Raw genomic sequence first — 22,134 nt, 5'->3', positions numbered from 1 at the left:
ACGAAAGAACAAAAAGACAAATGTTGATCATTATCTTTTCCACTTTTGAACAGTTAAAGGGACACTGTCAGGCAAGATAGGTCTAATATTTTACCTACTTTAAAATTGTTCTTATTTTGTGGGGAGTGGGTTCTGGATTCTAAATTGCTATTTTGTTAAAAAGAAAAAATGATTGCCAAGTGGAAATGAACAAAATTAGTAGGAAGAGCATTTTATTTTAAGAGGGAATTAATAGAAATGAAGAGTAAAGATAATTAAAAAGAGTACTTGACAATGTCCTGTAAGTGATGGACTACTGCAGGGCAGCGATCATAGAATCATAGAATCTCAGGGTTGGAAGGGACCTCAGGAGGTCATCTAGTCCAACCCCCTGGCAAAATGCGATGGCAAAATGGGAGAAAGAGATAGAGAGGAGTTCTCATGATGCCAAATTTCTAGACTTCTACTGATCCTGGGTGAAGTGTTCAGTGCAAGAATTATTAAACAAACGTAATCTACAGCGAATATTCCGTAAGTAAAGACATGTAATAAGCTGTTCACAGTGACAAGTAACCAAAGGCAATGTTAAATCATGGATTTAGTGAATTTGTATCAGATTTGAATATCGGACAGTATTCTGTCAGAAACTGTTTAATTAACTTCATAACTACCAGACCTGGGATTGACCAGTGGTGATCCTATTCTGGCAATAGACCAGAATACGAAATCCCTTATGGTTACAGAAAATCATCCTTTAATGGCACAAAGTTCAGAAAAAGTTTCTCATCATAAGTCTGGCACTTTGTAACTATATATTGAGCAGCTAAACAGAATCCAACAAGTCATCAGTGGTGTCAGCTCAAACAGGGAACGATCCTGCAGACTTCTGCAGTGTTCTAAGCAACTATATGGTTTTCTAAACCAGAACACAAATTCATTATACTCCATCTCTGATTATACTGTCAAGCATAAAGGCAAAAGGTCAACCTTAGTCTCAACAGCACTTTACAATTATGTTTAATAGAATATGTAGAAATAACCTCCTTTTGTTCTAAGGCTAAATACAGTATCAACACTGAAGCCCAACTCCTAACAGAGAGTACCTTCTGTAGGAGGAATTTGAAAGTCCTTAATTTCTTATCTCCATATTTTACTTGTCAAACAAAAAAGTTAATACCTTTTAAACACAATAAAATGATTTTTACAAATCAGAGGAAACAGGAAAATATGGGATAAATGTTGTCCCTACCATTATTGTTTTTTAATCTGTTTATACAGATATTAATCCTCCAAATGCTCTGAATTATAAACTGAACACACTGATAAAGCTTGTGGAAAAACCTGCATATCCTTAGGAGGAATCCAACCCTCGGAACGTAGCATAGTGGGGAACTCAGATTTCTTTGTTATTAATTAAATTTACTTTAAGTCTCAGATAATGAATGACAAATTCCAGCCTAGCAGAGTTTTTCTAAGTCTGGAAAATCTTTATAAAAGATTGGTGATTTTTAAAAAGCTAACACAAGAAGTTATCTATTAATTCTATAATAGAAAAAGTTGTTTACTTTGAAATGGATGGAAGTTTTGCAACTGATTTCAAAAGAAGCAGGATCAGGCTCTCATTCTGTGAAGATCCTAAGCAGGATGTATTTCAGTAAACTATGTTCCCTTAACTAGAAAAATTTCAGACACTTAGAACTAAGATGCCAGTATGTTTTCAAAATTAATAAAATATACATTACTTTAATACATACTTTTCTAGCAAATACTGAAGGTCAAGCAGACCTCAATTTAAAGTCACCCTTCTGGCTGTAATAGTTAATAGTAGGAGCTTTCAACTTAAAATATACTGTTGCACTCCAGAGATTCAGAAAGCCTAACCCTGCCTCTCTTCATAATATTGGTGAAATACTTTGACAGAGGTGTTACAAGTAGTTACTGTGAAACCCCTGTTCTGAACATGACAAAGTGGGTATTGCTATTTTACATAGGGATGCTCTGTAACTGATAGTGCATATGCAGTACCTACAAATTTACATCCACCATAAGGAGCACAGAGGTGGCTACTCAGGGTATCTTTGTGCAGTTACAATGAGAGATTCTGAATGGTGAGAAATACGGATTTTTCCAAAAAGGGAGGCAACATATAGTAAAGGGTATCTGACAAAAGCCAAAACTTAAAAGAAAGTAGCTCATTCTTTTTTGTTTCCAATTTTCTTCTGGGAAGTTACTTCCTCATTTATAACGAAGGTATCACATCCTATTCAGAACTTGTTTCTGAGAAGTGACAGACAACACTAGCACATGCAGAAAATGTTAGTTACTCTGACCTCTTGCTTATTCGACTATGACAAAGTCTGCAGGTTAGTCCAACTGAGTCTGCTTTTTCCCATCTGCGTTCCCTACATGCTCGTTTCTTATAGAGAAATCTCTATGCATAGAGCCGTCTCAAAAATTATTTCTTCCCCACTGAAAACTCAAACTTGCTCTTAAGTTTGCCCTGCCATAGAGGAGACCTCTTGCTCAACTGGAAAGCAGAAATAAGTGAATTTCCCACTGTTCGGTAGACAAAGTTCTTGATGGTGGGTTTTACCTCAGCTGGCTTGCCAACACCAACGACAATCAACTTGCCATCCTCCAAGCCTACAAGGATGTGGCTGTATTCTTTGGTAACAGAAATGCAGCGAATCGGCAGTCGCATGGCTAAGGGGGAGATGCTCAGATTCAGGCTGAAATAAGCAAAAACACACAAAAAATACCTTAAATACTTAACTGCTATACATTATACATAATGGATAGAGCCATACTACAGCTGAACTCACTGAGCGTGAACTCAGATGCATTATCGAATAGGGTTTCACTGTAAGTCCCAATGTGTTCCAATACACTATAATTCAAGTTATAGTGAACTTCTACATAGAGCAGGGGTGGGCGAACTTTTTGGCCCAAGGGCCACATCTGCGTATAGAAACTGTATGGTGGGCCATGAATGCTCACAAAATTGGGGTTGGGATGCGGGAGGGGGTCCGGGGTCAGGCCAGAAATTAGGATTTCAAGGTGCAGGAGTGGGCTCTGGGCTGGGGAAGTGAGGTGTGTGTGTGTGTGTGGGGGGGGGGGATTAAGAACTCCAGCTGGGGATGCGGGCTCTGGGGAGGGGCTGGGGATGAGGGGTTTGAGGTGTAGGTGGATGCTCCAGGCTGGGACCACGGGATTCAGAGGGTGGGAGGGAGATCAGGGCTGGGGCAGGGGGCTGGGCACGGGGTGGGGTGGGTGAGGGCTCCAGCTGGGGGTGCAGGCTCTGGGGATGAGCAGTTTGGGGTACAGGAGGGTGCTCTGGGCAGGGGGATCAGGGCTGGGGCAGGGGGTTAGGGTGGCTCAGGGGTATAGGCTCTGGGCGGCGCTTACCTCAAGTGGCTCCCGGAAGCAGCGGCATGTCCCCCACTCCGGCTCCTATGCGGAGGCATGGCCAGGTGGCTCTGCTGCGTGCTGTCCCGTCTGCAAGCGCCACCCCTGCAACTCCCATTGGCCGTGGTTCCTGGCCAATGGAATGTGTGGGGGCAGCGCTTGAGGCAGGGGCAGCATGCAGAGCAGAGCCCCCTGGCTGCCCCTAAACATAGGAGCTGTAGGAGAGACTTGCCGCTGCTTCTGGGAGCCATGAGGAGTGGCCCCTCGACCCTGCTCCACAGCTGGAGCCCCAGAGCAGGGCAAGCCTCAGACCCTGCTCCCCAGCGGGAGCTTGAGGGCTGGATTAAAACGGCTGGTGGGCCGGAGCTGGCCCGGGGTCTGTAGTTTGCCCTCCCCTGACATAGAGGGTCAAATCCCATCCCCAGGCTATAGCCTTATTAACAGGGTTGTGCACTGGGGACAGAATCAGTAAAGAAAGAAATCCTCTCTGCAGAGTGACAGGAGAGCAGACTTAGTGCTGCAGTTACTCCTGGAGCAAGTATGTTTCCTCCTTCTGGGGGCAAAGGCCAATGAATCAGCACAGCGGAAAGAAATGGGGATTTTAAACTGAAGTTACAGCTGCACACCATGGGCTTGATTCTGCCAGGAGCTGAGCCCACAGCTCCCACTGATTTTGATGGGAGTCACGGATACTCCGTATCTTGCTGGATCAAGCCCCAAGTCTGCATCCAACTCTGTCCCTTCCCAGATATTGAGGAGGACATTCCCAGTATTAGGATAAGGGCTGTCAGTGCAGTCATGCACCAGAAGTGGCATTCCTAGCTTACAAATAGGTCTTTCCTGCCCTTCAGTGTCCAGAAAATCCAAATAGGAGCATAAGGGACCCGGTTGTAGTTTTGGATTTCCTTTGCAAATTGATTTTCCAGTATCAGGTGACAGGGCAATGAGAGAATAGCCATCTGTGACCTCTTTTGAAAAAGAATGACAAGTCACACCCTTCATGATCTCCACATCATACACCAATACCTATATGTAAACAAACCACCATGCTGGTGCAGTACATCTTATCTACTGATGCTGGTCTCTTACCTATAGAGATCTCGTATGGAAAGGAATCCTTGTAGGCTCCCCATCACGATATATTCGCCAGTCACACACATGTCTGACACTTCCTCCTTTAGAGTCTCAGAGCCCAAATACTTCCCGTTCACAGAATAGAGATGTAATGCATTCTTATCCTGAAGAGATTAAAAAGAAATTACTCATGGAGGATTGAATGGATTAAGGATTTATTACTTATAGATTCAGCTTGTTAATAGGAATTTAGCCAAGGTTGGTAGTAACTAAAGCTGTTGGTATCTGATGGCAGTTTGTAGAATTAAATACAGGTTGAACCTCTCTAATCTGGCACTCCCTGGTATGGCAACATCCATGGTCCGGCATAGGCGCCGACTCTGTGGGTGCTCCGGGGCTGGAGCACCCACAGGGAAAAATTAGTGGGTGCGGAGCATCCACTGGTGCCAAGCTCCCCCCGCCTCCTGCTCCTCTTGTGCACCAGCCCTGCGCTTACCAACTCCTCCCGCTCCCTCCCAGTGCTTCCGGAGCACCGTGAACAGCTGATTAGCAGTGTTCAAGCTCCGGGAGCGAGGAGGAGGACCTGCGGCCAGTGGCTGGAACCCCAGGCGAGGGGCTGGCAGCTGGGGCCGGCATTGGAGCCCCCAGGCGGGAGGCTGGCGGGTGGGAGGCTGGTGGCCGGGACCCCAGGTGGCAGTGGGGCCCCCACTGGGTGCATTGCAGCACCCTCCGCACCCCTACTTCCCATGCCTATGGAGACCTGCTGGCACTCTTCATTGACCTCCCATGGTTTGGCAAATTCTCTGGTTCGGCACCAGTCAGGTCCCGAGGGTGCCAGACTAGAGAAGTTCAACCTGTATTTATTTATATTTTTACCGCACTACAATCTGATCTATGGGCATGCTTGACAAACTTAAAAATACATTCATACTTAAACAGCCTCTGGCACTCACCCACAGATAGCACTACCCCAGCAGCAACACGAATACAACAAACAAGTAATAAGCCGCACCAAACAAACCAGAGTCCCCCTTCCCAGCCTCACCCAGCCTCCCAAATCCTACAGGGCAAGGAGAAAAGCTGGGGCTTGTGGCATGTCCTGAAAGTTAACAAACACAGCCTGTTAACATTAGGTACAAGCCTCTTCCTAATTCTTGGTGCAATTACACAAGCCTTCATCAAAAGAGGCATCCCTACACTGAATAGGCAGTGAGAATGAATTACACCATGAACCCTAAAGGTTGTCCCTCTAGGTCAGGCTGTCCCCCTCTCAATGTTTGAGAAACATTGGTGCATCTGTGGAGCAGCTTGCACACAGAATTTCCTAAGAAACTAGCTCTACTGCAAAAAAAAACCCAGGTACATTTATGGTTAGTGTTTACCGCAAAACACACACCAGCATTCTATGACCTTGGGTTGAAACTTGTGAAGTACCTTCAGAGTAGTCTTTCCTTCTATACTGGTGTGGACAACTATGTGTCCTTCCCAGGATACAGCCAGGTTGGGAACAGTCAGCAGAAGGGAACTCTCACAAGGTGGTCGCAAAGTCCTCATGTACAGACCTTTCCGAATAGTATGAATAATCACAGTGCTATCCTGTTAAGACAAAAAACTCAATGCTATTTCTTTATGGTAATAGTCACATACGGTAATTATTTGGAGCAAGGGAAAAGAACATTTGAAAAGATCGTAAGGTGCAGCAGTAGTTCTGGAAGAAGGAACTACTCAGCGGCGTAGCCAGGTGGAGGGAAGAGGGGGAGCGAAAGGAAAAAAGGCACCACCCGCTGTGGCGCTTTTACTGACGGGGCGGCGCCCCAGATCTTTGGCGGCACCTCGGCGGCGGGACCTTCACTCGCTCCGCAGGTCTTCGGCGGCATTTCGGCAATGAAGCTTCAGTGCCGCTGAAGACACCCGAAGCAAGTGAAGGTCCCGCCGCTGAAATGCCGCCGAAGACCCCGAGTGCCGCCCCATCAGTAAAAGCGCCGCAGCGGGTGGTGCCTTTTTTTTTTTTTGCTTCCAGGTGAGTAAAATGAAAAAGGCGCCACTTGTGCTCGGTGGGTGAGCAGCTGCTCCCCCGCGCCCCCTCTAGCTACTCTACTGCTACAGGCAGCGGACAGGAATCAGGGCCCCACTGTGCTAGGCACTGTACACAGATAGTGAAAAAAACAGAGTCCTTCCCCTTAAGAGTGCCAATCTCAGCATATGAGGAGACAACAGGTGGAGAAAAAACAAACAAATGCGGGTGGGGGAAGGAGGAAAAGGTAGCAGTGAAACAAATCATATTTCACACAGAAAGTAGCAGTCACAGGACACCCCGGTGTAGCTGTTATCAAGCGTCTTGGAGGCATCATGGCAGAACAGCGAATTTGAAGGAAGACAAAGGAGTGGCTTTGCAGACCTTTTATGGGGAGCCTCCTCCCATGCCTGAGGGGTGGAATGGGACAAAATGTGAAGGTGCTTGAGGTAGAATTGGGCTATTTAGTGATGGAAGTGGGCCATCATCAGAGTGGAAACAGAGGTCAACAGCTTGATAGAGTTGGTATGTAGGGTGTGGTTAAGCTGTGGAGAGCCTCAGAGGTAAAGACAAGTAGTTTGTGTTTGCTGAGGCAGAAAAGGAGTTCTGTAGCATGAGTATTCCTATAGGAAACTGGATTTCTTCAGATGGTTACACACACTTCAGACATTCACCTGTGCAAAAGAGCTGTGGCCTACTCTGTGAGAGCAGTATGAGAGTAAGTGAATTATGCAGTGTGTGTGTTGACATGGTGCAAGACTTGCTCCTTACCCAAAAAGGAAAAGAGGAAACAGTAATGTTTTTTCCAGCTACACTAATCCTAGTAGTAAATATCACTCCTTCGAAGGAAAATCATGAAGATGCTTACCCTGGCTCCAGATACCACCATGTCCAGTTCAGTGCTGATGCTAACACTGGATACCTCATCAGTATGTCCATACAGAATCTGCAAGGGTTTAGGTGCCAGGCCTACAGGAACTCCTCCCTGATATCAACATAAAATGATACATTTATAGATTTTCTCACAGCTGAAGAACACATACAGGATATCTTTAACATCAGATGCACTGGGTGCCAGACACCACACTTTACTTCTAGTGTTGCTCACATTTACAGCCACTTCTTTTTGTGCCTCAGTTTATTAAATCACAAGGATGAATTAAATTCCTTTGATCTTTGTGTTCACTGTCTTCTTCAGAATGTAATTAAAGAGAGTGAAGACTATTTTGCATAAAAATTATATCAATTTTGTTTCATATTCCGAGGCAATATAGAGAAACAGCCAATCTGATTCTGCTTTGTGAGAGATATAATGGATCTCTTACAATATTTTTCACAAAACAACTTCCTGTAAGGGTACAGCTTTCATTAAGGGCACTCCAACACTCCAAAACAATTTGGTACTTCCATTTCACTTTGACATAATGTAACTATATTCAAAAATCACTTTAAGTGGGGTCTGTTGCTGGCATGCACAGTGTCTAAAGAGATGGGTACGAAAACAATTTCTCTTCTGCCTTACAGTATGGAGAGATGAATGCCAATCAAAACTTTGAAAATATGAGGCACACATGACAGTGCCAAGAAGCAAGAAGATACATCAGAACACACGACTGGATGAGGATCCAGAAAAGAATTTGACAATGAAGAGCAACGGAGTGAACAAGTGGCAATAGGCAGGACATTTGTCCCACTGCTTTCATATTTGTGGGGTCAAAAACTCTTGGCACTGTAGGGGGTGCTAGCAGATGCACGCAATGGGACACACCATGGCAACAGGGATATAGGTTCAGGGAAAAGTAGCATGATTGGTTCAGAACCCAGCGAGTGCAAATGCTGAAAAAAACAGCAAGTGCAAGATTTACTGATCTGTCTGCCATGGGTATTTATAGAGCACCAATCCCCATAATATCTAGGCACTGAACACCCCTTGGGAACGGGTCATATTGCACCAGTACAGCAACTGAGAAAGTGAGTGTGAGCTTATGGTTGTAAGCACCTTTGCATTGCCCTAGTCGTGGGGCCATTAGGTATTGGTTCAGTCCCCAGTTCCCAATTAAATGTCTATGGCCCTCGTGGCAGCAGGGATCTGGCGGAGATTGCAGCTTCTTGGCCACACCCTATTTTCCTGACAATGACCCCTACATGCTCCCTATACTGGACACTACAAGGGAGGGGAGTCAATTACACGAGCCTTAAACCACCCAATGATTCCCCCCCCCCCCAAAAGTGGCTTAACTGGTTTCTGGAGATTCCTTTGAATGCTGCTTTGCACTGTTGGGTAGGGCAAAAGAAGCAGTTTTAGCAGGGGCCTTAGTCTGACTAATAAAATAAAATAAACAAGGAGAGCTTGTCGGGACTTTCCCATTGGAATGATTTTCCGACGGAAAACGCAGTTTCTGCAAAACCAAAGTTTTCCACAAGAAAATTTTGATTTTGCCCAAAATTTCAATTTTCCATAAGGAAAACCTAAATGAAATATTTCATTTCAGGTCAGTTCAACCTAGATTGGAATATTCTGGTTTTCTTAATTGACCAGAAACAACTAGCTTTGAGTAATGCGTCTGACGAAGTGGGTATTCACCCACGAAAGCTCATGCTCCAATACATCTGTGAGTCTATAAGGTGCCACAGGACTCATTGTAGCTTTGAGTCAGTTCAACAAAACCTTGAACTGCATTTCCCTATCAGTACATTGTCTAACGAGAGTTGTAGTTCAGGCCCCTGATTCTCTCCTATGGCTGGGCTCCCTGGAGGACAACATCTCCCACAATGAAATGCAGATTTCTCTGCCTGAGCTGCATGGTGAATCATGGGAGTTACATGATTACATGCATTACAGGAGATGTAATCCACCCAAGGATCACGACCTGTATGGAAGAATGCGTGCATCTGTCTCCTATTAGGTAATGCATCACTATGGGAATTCATTTCAATCAATAATATCAAAATCTTGACATGGCAATCAAAAATTTTCATAATTTCTGTACTGACAAAAATGTCAAAATTTAAACTTTTAGTCCCAATTTGGCACAAACAAATGCTAAAATGTCAGAATTTCTTGTGAGATGGAAATTCTGAGGTTGCCTCCATTTGTGCCAACTACTTTCTTTCTGAAAGCAGCTGTAAAATATTCTCAGTGTATAACATGTCAAACATGTGGTATCCTGCTAAGTGACAGCACGATTTCGTGTTCACTGCATACATCTGTCAGAGTATCTGTTTACGTGCCAATGCGCTGACATTACAGAGTGCTAGCTGGATTTAGCCCTAAATGACTCTTATACAAGACACAAGAAGATAAAATCAGGCATATTGTCCACAAGACACAGCAGGAGCTGTAGCTTGTAACACTTACATTTTCCCTAATAGCCTTAATAAATGCAACTTGCATGTTGAGGGGCAGAGGTCTGCAAAGAACATCTGGTAAACCAAGATAATCAAGGGGTATCGTAGGGCTAGGCTAAGTTTTATTAACTCAGAAAACTAGTAGCCTGCTGGTACATCAGCATAAAGACAATGATGCCAAAAACCACTACTACCAAGTTAATCTGTTTGTGTATGCAGTCCACTTTACTTCTTCCCACTCTTGCTTTCATGTACAGGAATTACCAGGCTTTCAAAAGTGTAAATAAGGATATTTTCCTAGTTGAAAAGTTGCCTTTTATAAAGAAGAATGAAAACTTATACTAAAATGATCTTTCCACTATCATCACCTTTGGGTCCTTCTTTTATTTAGACCCTGCCATTTTGTGCTACGTTTAACATTGGTAAAGGCAACTTCACATATTAGGGGCTTAAATTAGCATGCTAAAAATCATATCTACTTTCCATTTGTGAAATCACAAGTTAGATATTAAAGCACCCTGGCGGGCCAGGCAGGTTTGTTTACCTGCCACGTCTGCAGGTTCGGCCGACTGCGGCTCCCACTGGCCGCGGTTCACCGCTCCAGGCCAATGGGGGCTGCGGGAAGCGGCGTGGGCCGAGGGATGTGCTGTCTGCCAGTTCCCGCAGCCCCCTTTGTTGTGCCACTTCCCGCAGCCTGGAACGGCAAACTGCGGCCAGTGGAGCCGTGATCGGCCGAACCTGTGGATGCGGCAGGTAAACAAACTGGCCCGGCCTGGCCCGCTAGGGTGCTTACCCTGGTGAGCCATGTGCCAAAGGCTGCCGATCCCTGGTGTAGATGTTCAGGCTTGGGCTGGAGCCCAGGCTCTGGGACCCCTCGAGGGGCGAGGGTCGAAGAGCCCAGGCTCCAGCCTAAGCCGGAACACCTACACCGCAATTAAACAGCCCCGTAGCCTGAGCCCAAGTCAGCTGACACAGGCCAGCCCTGGGTGTTCAATTGCAGCGTAGACATACCTTATCTCCCCCTGGTCTCTCATTACCAGACCTCTCCCTTACCTATCACAGAGGCCTGATTGGGTCATATGACCCAGAGGTCAAATACCTTCATTGTCCCCATCTGGGGAAGAGAGTTGGCTGAGACCCACTTCTCTTTAAAGAGCCAGCCACCCAGTGACAGATACACATCAGTATTTCACACTAAGGAAACAGAACAGAAGAGAGGCGACACGGTCTAGTACTGTGAGCACAAGATTAGAAATCAGGAGCACCCGAGTTCTAATCCTGCCTCTGACACAAACTCTTGAGATGCTGGACAGGTCACCTTCTCTAGTTTATAGCTTCAGTTTCTCCATCAGTAAAACAGGAATAATATTTACTTATCTACCTCAAAGGGCTGCAAAGCACCTTAACCAAATAAAAGTGCTCTAGGTAACATTATTAATGCCACTATAATAAATGGAGCAGAGACACTAATAAGTGTACTTGAAAACCATGGAACAGTCTAAGAGAGATACAGAACTCATCATCATTTTTAGAAGTCTGTTTTACCCTGCAAACATGACAGACAGAGCAAACAAATAAGCAAACAACAACTCTAATGAAACACTAATGAGTCTGTAAACATACTGGACGGGTAGATTGGTGAACAAAGCACTAAAGCAAAACCCTTCAGAAGGCTGCTTCTAAAGCTCTGCAGGAATACTTACTTGCTGAACTATTTGCCATATCATACACGTTGTGTCTCTGGAACCTGAAATTAAATGGATTCCACAGAAATCTATAGCCAAACAGGTCACAATATCTATAAAGGAAAGAAAACAAATTACCTTAACTTTCCATCTTATCTCAACGTTTTATCCAGCTTTAAAACGGATGGACATTTGGAGGGAATGGGATGCTGTGCAGCATGTCAGCAATGTAGTTACATTTGCAAACAAACACAAACTCTACACCAGGAATGTGGTATACATTTTCAAGACTGATTAAAGTCAAAGATCCTAGTTGTAGTAATAAAGCCCTAGCCAGGAGCAGGACAAACATTAAAAGTAATCATTATTATCTTATCTTAAAAAAATAAAGATTGTTTTTAAAACACACTGGACTATTATTGGAATGACTATATAAATACATGAGCGCATAGGTTTTCATTAGTCCTACTTGAACCAGAGAGTGTGATGGCAAGAATGGGAGAATTCTAGCATATTCTCTCATTACAATGTGGCCCAAGTACACTATTCTATTATTCTTTATAAAAGACTGAGCCTTGCAATAATCAAAGTGTCAGATTTTTGTGTTACAAAAACCATGTATAAAATATATAATTTCATAATTCAAAACAAAAATAGTTTACTTACCCATGTGTCTGACATGCTGTCCAATTAATTTGCCCTTTGTGAGCGATGTCACTCTAATACTATTGTCCCAGTGCCCTCCACTGAACAGCAACTTTGCATCATGGGACACTACAAACAGTTTAGAGGTGATCTCTAGCCCTGGAGCGAAAGGACCACTTATGCTACGTTGGGTTCTGCAAACAAATTTTACAATTAAGATTTGTCCTATGTTAATATTATGATCTATAAAGAATATGTACCTAGGAACACTAGGGGTGAAATCCTGGGCCCCCCGATATCAATTAAAATTTCCCCTTTGTCTTCAGGGCGGGTCAGGATTTCATGCTAGTTCTTTATACAATATCCTACCTGGTTTGAGACTCTGTGAATAACTTTAATCCGTATTAAATAGTATTTATAGAAAAACATTTTTTCAAAATTCTGTAAAAAGACAAACCTCTTGTAAACAATCAAAAGGCATGGTACAGTTTGTAATCTGAAGTGTGGTTCTGCTGTGAAAAGGGACTATAAATGGTAGTTTTTACTCAGGAAATCTACTCCTCCCATGTATTCAGTCTCATATCTGTTCACTTTGATGAAAAGTGTTTTAACTACTCTTGACTCCTGTTAATACTGTCGAGCTAACATATGTAAGGAAGAGTGAGCTCTATTCCTCTTAGTCCATCACCAACAGAAGAGTTTATTAAATTTCAATCAGTTACCCTTGTGCAAACCCAGTGAATGCAATGGGAGTTGCAGAGATGTCACTGAAAACATAGCTGGAAGATATGAATTGCATAGGTATAAACAAGGCCACATCTGCAGAACATTTATTATGAACAATTATGCATGAGAATAATGAAGCAAGCTTGACTCTCAGATGCCAGAATGAGTTTGCAGGGCTGGCAGTTAGAAAAACATTTTAGTAAATTGGTTTGAAAGTCAGTAATGGACAATGAAGACAGAACCTTACAATAGTGTTTTTATTGTCACTTTTCAGAGAAAAACTGTAGTTTAATTAATATTAGGAGATGTCAAAGCTTTGAAAAATGTAAAGCACACTATATAGATATTAGGTTTTAATTAAAAATCACAGATAATTAAAGCAATGCTATCAAATCACTATATAAGAAGACCGTGTACCTATCGTACTTTGACTCATACTATTTTTATAACAGAGTTCACTACTGCACCTTTCCTCCTCTTTACTTACTTGGGATTTATCACAGTTGGATCTCTGATGAACGTAAAATAGTTGGAGATATTTCTATCATATGGTAGCCACCCGTGGGTTCCAATAATGCAGTTCAGATTTGCTATCACCTGAAAAAGTAAGTTTGATAAAAATCAATGAAACTGTGTAATGTTGCAAAGCCCTCTTCTTTGTATGTCTTTCCCAATAACAGAGCTTGCATCTGAGCCAACATAGGTTTCTTGACAGTTTACCACCAAACGGATCCAGCTGAGGCTAGCACTATCATGAGGACAGGATGGAGAGTCTGTGAGGTTTTTTGTTTTATTATTTTTTTAAAATAACGAGTTATGACTAAGGCTACATATGTGTCATGGATGCCATGGAAGTCCAGTAATCCGTGACTTCCAGAGACCTCCATGACATTCTCTGCTTCAGACTCTGGAGCTGGCAGCTAGTGGGGCCCTGGCAGGGTTCCAGCAACAGGCGGCCCCCTGCAAGGTTCCAGCGACAGATGACAGACTCCTGAGTGGGCCCTCCTCAGGGTTCCAGCAAGAGGCAACAGACTCGGGTAGGGAGACACACCTCGGGTGAGTGGCTGGGGGTCTCCCATTTTCTCTTTGGGAAATATCGTCACTGTGCCGCTCCCAACCACAGTGGGTGGAGGGGGGGCCCCCCTGCAGCTTCCAGCCACCATGGTGGCAAGGGAAACCATGGAGCCACAGCAGCAAAAGTCACAGACAGGTCACGGCTTCCCTGAATTTTTGTTTATTGCCCGTGACTTTTACTAAAAATAACCCTGACAAAATCTTAGCCTTAGTTATGACTCTAACGTGTAGTATATACTGCCTAGAAAGAACAGTGAATGATACTTGTGTGTGATATATATATTGGCTAGATACAGCAGCGATTGGTACTTGAGATGCAGGCTGGTAAGAAGGCCTATGCTTTGCACATGCATTTCATCATAATTATTTAATTCTTGTATTTTATTTTCTTTGAAATACTCAGTGGTAGTAACTCGCATTTAAAGTTATGACAAATTAAAAGACATTCCCAGAGTCGTTTTGTTACTGAGCCAGTGTGAAAGTAATTCCATCTAGTTTTAATGTAGTGTACTATTTTTGTCAGTGACTTGAAAGAAATAGAATCAAATCTTTAGACACAGGTGTACAAAATCTGACTAGCCACAGGTTTATTTATGCCTAATTTGGCCTACACAAATGTGAGTGGAGGAAATTAAACAATATATGAACACTTCCAAAGAGATTATTAAGATGGAGACTGTTATAAGAACCTAGATTCAGATTGATAGTAACACATTATCTCATGATGACATCTAGAACATTACTAGCACCCACATTTTGTAAATATAAAGGTTAATTTTAGGAACAGTGCAGTCATATGTAACATAGAGTTTCAAACAGCTGTACTGACACATCCAACTCACCAGGATCTCTGGGCTCCCTTGAGACATAAAGGAACGTGACTGGTTCCTGGGAACACCAGCCTTGACAATGGGAACACCATCACTGATACCCTATGAGAAATGACATTTTCAGTTGACAAACATCCATAGGTAGGACAAATACTTTAGTTACCTGGGAGACAAAGTTGCACTACCAGGTAGAGGTACACACATCTTAAATAGCTAAGTTCAGCCACTAACACTAGGGGAGAAATCCTGACCACTTTGAAGTCAATGGGAATTTTGCCATTGACTACAGTGGGGCCAGGATCTCTCTCTCCAGTCTGCATGTAGGCAATTGGAAAGTAGGAAGGCTAAGGAAGCAAAAAGGATAAAATGTAACATTTAGACAGTTAAAATAAATGTTACAGAATCACTGCAGGATGAGGGTAAGTAAACTTACTCAACCTCTATAAGTTCATTGCAAAGAAACATCTCCTTCTATACAAATAGTTTATTAGATGTTTTGTACAAAATTTTCTTTACATTATAAGCAAGTTTATTTTTAGTCTGCTGACCACCTTTTATTCCAACGTATTAGAGGTTTCAGACTAGTCTTAAAACACATGCAATGCAATAATGTGTCAGTTGCTACCTCTACGAAGAATGACTTAAGTTCAGGGAGATGCTGGAACAGATTCAGGGTTGAGCTGTCACTTTTGGTCTGTCTCTGTACTACCTCCTCTGCAGATAATCTCGCAGGATGAGGCTCCTAGGAGACAATATCGATTTTTAAAAAAAATCAAATTTATACACAATCTCAGCATAGCGGGAAATAATCTTTTATTGAACTGTTTAAGTCATGTACGGTATTCAGAGTCAAGAGAGAATGTAAATTCTAGCTCAGTATATTAAATTCAGATGAAGGAATTCCTCTGGAGTTACTGTTTCTAGACCATTTTTCTATACAAAGAAAACCTTGGCTGATTTACTTGGAAGATTTACTCTACAGGGGATAGGGAGAGGGAAAGATTTTGTTAAATTCATTTGGTGGCTTTTTCTTAAAGCTGGTTTTATTATTTGAGAAAGAACTATTTACCATTCATACCAAAAAAAGGAACATTTAGATTTTATTACAAGCCATGTTGCTAATCTTTCCTCTCACTGAAAGCTAGCATGAAAGGGTTACTATACATAACACCTGTAGAATGTCACATCTGTTCTAGAATTTAGACAGCCTTAAGACTAGACACTAAGGAAACTGGAGTGGAAACCTGGACAGAAAGGAATGAAAGTGGAGAATGAGACTAACACCAACAAAAATGTACTTCCTGTCTTACAGGAGCATATTTAACAAAATACCTAGTACTATACAATAATTATTAAAGGCATGCAGACATGCAGAAGGCAAACAACTCCTATGAATAATCCAATTTAAAAAATTGACTGGATGGCAAGTCTATCTGAAAGGGCTTTTCTCGGAGCTATAGTTAGCGCTCAAAAATATTAAATGGCAAAATTATGAAGAAAGTTGTTTCCACATCTATTTAAGTTACATCAGAAGATGAAATACCAGAGATAAATTTTTTAAAGGCTCCTAAGTGACTTTGGAGTCTAATTCCCATTTTCAAAAGTGACTTGGGCCTGGTCTACACTGGGGCGGGGGAGGGGGGGGATCGATCTAAGTTATGCAACTTCAGCTACGTGAATAATGTAGCTGACGTTGACGTACTTACATCAACTTACCGCGGTGGACACCACGGTGAGTCAACTGCTACCACTCACCCGTCGACTCTGCATGTGCCTCTCACCGAGCTGGAATACAGGAGTCGACAAGAGCGCGCTCGGGGATCGATCGCTGCCCCTCAATCCAGCCGGTAGTGAAGACATACCCTTAGATACTTAGGTGCTTAAATTTAATTGAAAGTCAATGGAACTTAGGCTCCTAAGTGTCTAGTCACCTTTGAAAATGGGAATTAGGCTTTTTTGAAATTTTTATACCAGGTCTCCTTTATTAATGATAACACTGTAGAAGATTAACTTTCCTAAAAGTTATGGGTTTCCTACAACTTACAGGTTATAATACCTGGAATAGACTCTTAAAGGAACAATGGCCATCACAATGGTTGCATAATCCTTCTACAAGCCCCTGCCATTCAAGTGTATATCTTCCCAAAACTGACTGATATGGAACTTATGTGTTTATTGCTACAAAGAGAAATTTACCTTCAGCAGCTGACAGGGTGTTTGTCCAAAATTGTTAATCATCCCTTCTAAAGCTTTCCTTTCCTTCTCATCTGTTAAGGCATCTAAATCCACAGCTCCTGGAATCATTACCAGAGTAGTAGAGGGCAGTAAAACAAAAAGCAGCATTGTCTACACATAACTCACTGAAGAAAGAGATACGAAACACATGCAGGAAAATATACACTAACTGCAAAACCATTACCCCTTCTCTCTATAAAATTATCAACCACCATCAGTTTTATTTTACGTAGTCTTCTAAAAGTTCCATTCTGCAAACTTTCTCCTACAGAAGAAAGTAAGTGTTTTGGTTGCAGCATCTGGCTTTTGGGAAGATAAATTTTCTTTATTTAATGTGCGCAAAAAGTAACCCAGAATATACTTTCTTGATTAAAGACTTTCTAAAGTTTACCTTCTAAAATATGTTCTATAGTAAATTACTATGACTAGACTCTAAAAAATAAGTTCCAATATGTTTCCAATGGAATCTTACCAAACTGTTTGTTAATGGAACAGAAGCAATTATAAAGTCTCTACAGAAGGGCTAAAGAGAGTATTTAATTAAAAATTCACATTTCCTTATCTGAACATCAAATATTCTGTTCTTTTACCATATGGCACTATACTGCATTCTTGATGAGGAATCTGTTTCCAGATATTTCTCAAACCCCACAAATATGATTGCAATGACAAGAAGAGAGCACAGTTTTGTACCTTCATAAGTACAGTAATAGAACACATTGAGCGCCTCCACTGCAGCTGGTCCCCTCTGTTTGTAGCCAAAAATCAAATCTATCCATTCATGGAGATGAGCAGAGACATACTCTGACTCCTAAGACAGAAAGAATTAATATCAGCAATTGAAGTACTAACTCTTTCTCCCAGATATACAAAAAAATTAGTGTCCACAAACTGCCTAAGATGCATGCACATCAGCAGCAGTTCAACAGATGTGTAAGAATATGCATTTGTGCTAAGGACATTAATGTGAAGAAAGGAGAGGTATTATTTAATAGGGCTGTCGATTAACTGCAGTTAATTCACGCGATTAACTCAAAAAAATGAATCGATTAATCGCCCTGTTAAACAATAGAATACCAATTGAAATTTATTAAATATTTTTGCATGTTCTTCTACACATTCAAATATATCAATTTCCATTACAACACAGAATAGAAAGTGTACAGTGCTCACTTTATATTATTTTTTATTACAAATATTTGCACTGTAAAAATGATAGAAATAGTTTTTCAATTCACCTCCTCCAAGTACTGTAGTGCAATCTCTTTATCATGAAAGTTGAACTTACAAATGTAGATTTTTTTAATTACATAACTGCACTCAAAAACAAAACAATGTAAAACTCAGCCTACAAGTCCACTCAGTCCTACTTCTTGTTCATCCAGCCGCTAAGACAAACTCTTTTGTTTATATTTATGGGAGATACTGCTGCCTGCTTCTTATTTACAACGTCACCTGAAAATGAGAACAAGCTTTCGCATGGCACTTTTGGAGCCAGCGTTGCAAGGTATTTACGTGCCAGATATGCTAAACATTCTTATGCCCCTTCATGCTTCAGCCATCATTCCCGAGGACATGCTTCCATCCTGATGATGTTCGTTAAAAATATAATGTATTGATTAAATTTGTGACTGAACTCATTAGGGGAGAACTGTACGTCTCCTACTCTGTTTTACCTGCATTCTGCCATATATTTCATGTTATAGCAGTCTCGGATGATGATCCAGCACATGTTCATTTTAAGAACACTTTCACAGCAGATTTGACAAAACGCAAAGAAGGCATCAATGTGAGATTTCTAAAAATAGGTACAGCACTTGACCCAAAGTTTAAGAAGCTGAAGTGCCATCCAAAATCTGAGAGGGACGAGGTGTGGAGCATGCTTTCAGAAGTCTTGAAAGAGCAACACTCCAATGCGGAAACTACAGCACCCGAACCACCAAAAAAGAAAATCAACCTTCTGCTGGTGGCATCTGACTCAGATGATGAAAATGAACATGCATCAGTCTGCTCTGCTTTGGACCGTTATCAAGCAGAACCCGCCATGGATGCATGGATGCTGGAATGGTGGCTGAACCATGACAGGACATATGAATGAATCTTTAGCACATCTGACACATAAATATCTTGCAAAGCCGGCTAAAACAGTGCCACGTGAAAGTCTGTTCTCACTTTCAGGTGATACTGTAAACAAGAAACGGGCAGCATTATCTCCTGCAGATTGTAACCAAACTTGTTTGTCTGAGTAGTTGACTGAAAAAGAAGTAGGACTGAGTGGACTTGTAGGCTCTAAAGTTTTACATTGTTTTATTTTTGAATGCAGTTTTTTTTGATACATCATTCTACATTTGTAAGTTCAACTTTCACGATAAAGAGATTGCACCACAGTACTTGTAGGAGGTGTATTGAAAAATACTATTTCTTTTGTTTTTTACAGTGCAAATATTTGTAATAAAAAATAAATATAAAGTGAGCACTGTATACTTTGTATTCTGTGTTGTAATGGAAATCAATATATTTGATAATGTAGAAAACATCCACAAATATTTAAATAAATATCTTATTGTTTAAGAGCGCAATTAATCACGATTAATTTTTTTAATCACTTGACATCCTATTATTTAATAATTGCAATAAAGGATTACAGCTAGGAGTAAAGGAATGAAATTTTAAAAAGGAAAATGTAAAAGATCAACAGTAAACTTCCTGATGCCTAGTCATAGATTAGAAAGCAAGAAGGGACAATTGTGATCATCTAGTCCAGGGGTGAGCAAACTTTTTCTGGGTGGGGAAATTGCATGGAGGGGCATGAATGTAGGGCTGGGGAAGGGGGTTGGGGTCTGAGACGGGGTGCAGGACAGGGTGCAGTGTGCAGGAAGGGGCTCAGGAGCGGTGCGGGTGTACAAGGGGTCTTAGGGCAGGGGGTTGGGGTGCAGGAGGGGGTGCGGAGTGCAGGAGGGAGCTCAGGGCAGAGGGTTGGGGTGCAGGGAGAGGTGCGGAGAGTGGGAGGGGGCTCTGAGCAGAGGGTTAGGGGCTTAGGGCAGAGGGTTGGGGTGCAGGAGGGGTGCACCAGGGGTCTCAGGGCAGAGGGTTGGGGTGCGGGGTGCAGCAGGGTCTCAGGGCAGGGGGATGGGGTGCAGGCAGGGAGCTTGGCAGGGAGTTGGGGTGCAGGAGGGGTTCAGGGTGCGGGCTCTGGCTCGGCATCTCTTACCTGGAGCGGCTCCAGGGTGGCAGCGGCGTGCAGCGGGGCCTGCCCTGGTCCTGCACCGTTCCTGGAAACAGCCAGCACTACGTCCCTGCAGTCCCGGGGGGGTGGGGAGAGGGCTCTATGTGCTGCCCTCACCTATGGGTACCTCCCCTGAAGCTCCCATTGGCCACGGTTCCCCATTCCCGGCCCTTGGGAGCTGCGGGGGAGCAGCTGCTCTGGCGGTTTTCCAGACCAATAATCTCTCTTGTGGCTCATCTCTGAACCCTCTCCAGTTTATCAATATTCTTCTTGTATTGTGGGCACCAAACTGGACCCAGTAGTCCAGCAGCAGCCACACCAGTACCACACACACAGGTAATATAATCTCCCTACACCTACTCAATACTCCTTTGTCTATATATCCAAGGATTGCCTTTTGGCCACAGCGTCGCACTGGAGCTCATGTTCAACTGATTATCCACCATGACCCCCAAGTCCTTTTCAGAGTCACCACTTCCCAGGATAGAGTCCCCCATTCTGTTAGTATGGCATGTGTGTTTTGTTCCTAGATGTATGATCTGACACTTGGCCATATTAAAATGAGCAGTATGCTTGCTCCCTGCTTATCAAGCAATATAAATCTATCTGTATCCATGACCTGTCCTCTAAATTATTTACCACTCCCCCAATCTTTGCGTCATCTGAAAACTTTATCTGTAATGATTTAGTTTTCTTCCAGATCATTAATAAAAATGTTAAATAGCACAGGGCAAAAAACTAACATCCATGGGACCCCACTAGAAAAACACCGTCTTGATAATGTTGCCCTATTTACATACTGAGACCTATCAGTTAGCCAGTTTAAAATACACTTGAAGTGCACCGTGTTGATTCTGAATCCTTCTAGTTTCTTAATGTCATGTAGTACCAAGTCAAATGCCTTACAGAAGTCTATTACACCAGTACTATTACCTACAAACCAAACTTGTAATCTCATCAAAAAAGATAAAGTTAGTCTGACAGGATCTTCTTTCCATAAACCCATGTTAATTGGCATTAACTATACTGTCCTCCTTTAATTCTTTATTGAGTCCTATATCAGCCATTCTGTTATTTTGCCTGGGATTGATGTCAATCTGACAGGCCTATAGTTATTTGAGTCAACTCACTGAAATATCGGTACAACATAGCTTTCTTCCGCTTTCTTCCGCAGTGTTCCAAGACTTAATGAAAATCACACACTAGTGGGCCAGAGAACTCCTTGGCCAGCTCTTTTAAAAAACTCTTGAATCAGACCTGCTGATTTAAGAATGTCTGACTTTAGTAGCTGCTGTTTAACATCCTCCTGAGTTACTGTGGAAATCCAAGACCAGCACAGCCTTTGCAGACCTGTCATTGGCCTATGATACGGGCTGGATTAAAGCCCTGATTTTGAAAGCTTGCAAGGATCATCCCCTGCCTCAAAACACTATGCCTGCTATGGACAATGCTGAACAATAAGTGGCTATGTGTCCATTTGAGCGACAGTCAGTTTGCCCCGGTTCCTCCACAATGGACTGCCACAAGGCTCAGTACTCGCCCCAACACTCTTCAAATGTCTACACAAGTGACAAGCTGCCAATGAAGTCATGCAAATTTGCATATGCGGATGACGTTGCCCTGGTAACGCAAGCAGCCACCTTCAGTGACACTGAGTCCACCTTGAATGGGGATCTAAACATCAGGGAGGAATATTTCCAGAAATACAGGCTCAAACCAAACCCCCACAAAACAACAGTCAACGCATTCCATCTTGGTAAGAGGAACACTAAGCAACCCTGAAAGTGACCTGCTGCTGCAACACTGTGAAACATGACCCCACTTAAACTTATCTTGGAGTGAAGCTGGACCACATGCTAACCTTCCATGACCATCTGAAGAAAGTAGCCACCA

The 22,134-nt window shown here is 42.6% G+C and overlaps 1 protein-coding gene across 1 annotated transcript in view; it reads right to left on the bottom strand.

Moving 5' to 3' along the window:
- NBEAL1 (neurobeachin like 1) overlaps positions 1-22,134 on the bottom strand; it is a 150,919-nt gene that overhangs the window by 7,293 nt on the left and 121,492 nt on the right. The window contains exons 44-54 of the mRNA XM_045033167.1: positions 17,709-17,826; positions 16,977-17,074; positions 15,406-15,522; positions 14,793-14,882; positions 13,364-13,473; positions 12,172-12,344; positions 11,524-11,618; positions 7,341-7,457; positions 5,893-6,054; positions 4,474-4,622; positions 2,573-2,708 (exon numbers count right to left, since the gene is read on the bottom strand). Coding sequence (XP_044889102.1) covers positions 2,573-2,708; positions 4,474-4,622; positions 5,893-6,054; positions 7,341-7,457; positions 11,524-11,618; positions 12,172-12,344; positions 13,364-13,473; positions 14,793-14,882; positions 15,406-15,522; positions 16,977-17,074; positions 17,709-17,826 — 1,365 coding nt within the window. The remainder of the gene's footprint in view (positions 1-2,572; positions 2,709-4,473; positions 4,623-5,892; positions 6,055-7,340; positions 7,458-11,523; positions 11,619-12,171; positions 12,345-13,363; positions 13,474-14,792; positions 14,883-15,405; positions 15,523-16,976; positions 17,075-17,708; positions 17,827-22,134) is intronic.

This window comes from Mauremys mutica, chromosome 10, assembly GCF_020497125.1.
Source record: "Mauremys mutica isolate MM-2020 ecotype Southern chromosome 10, ASM2049712v1, whole genome shotgun sequence".
Lineage (NCBI taxonomy): Eukaryota > Metazoa > Chordata > Testudines > Geoemydidae > Mauremys > Mauremys mutica.
The sequence above is the reverse complement of the archived record's forward strand: the minus strand, read 5'-3'. Positions and strand labels throughout refer to the sequence as shown.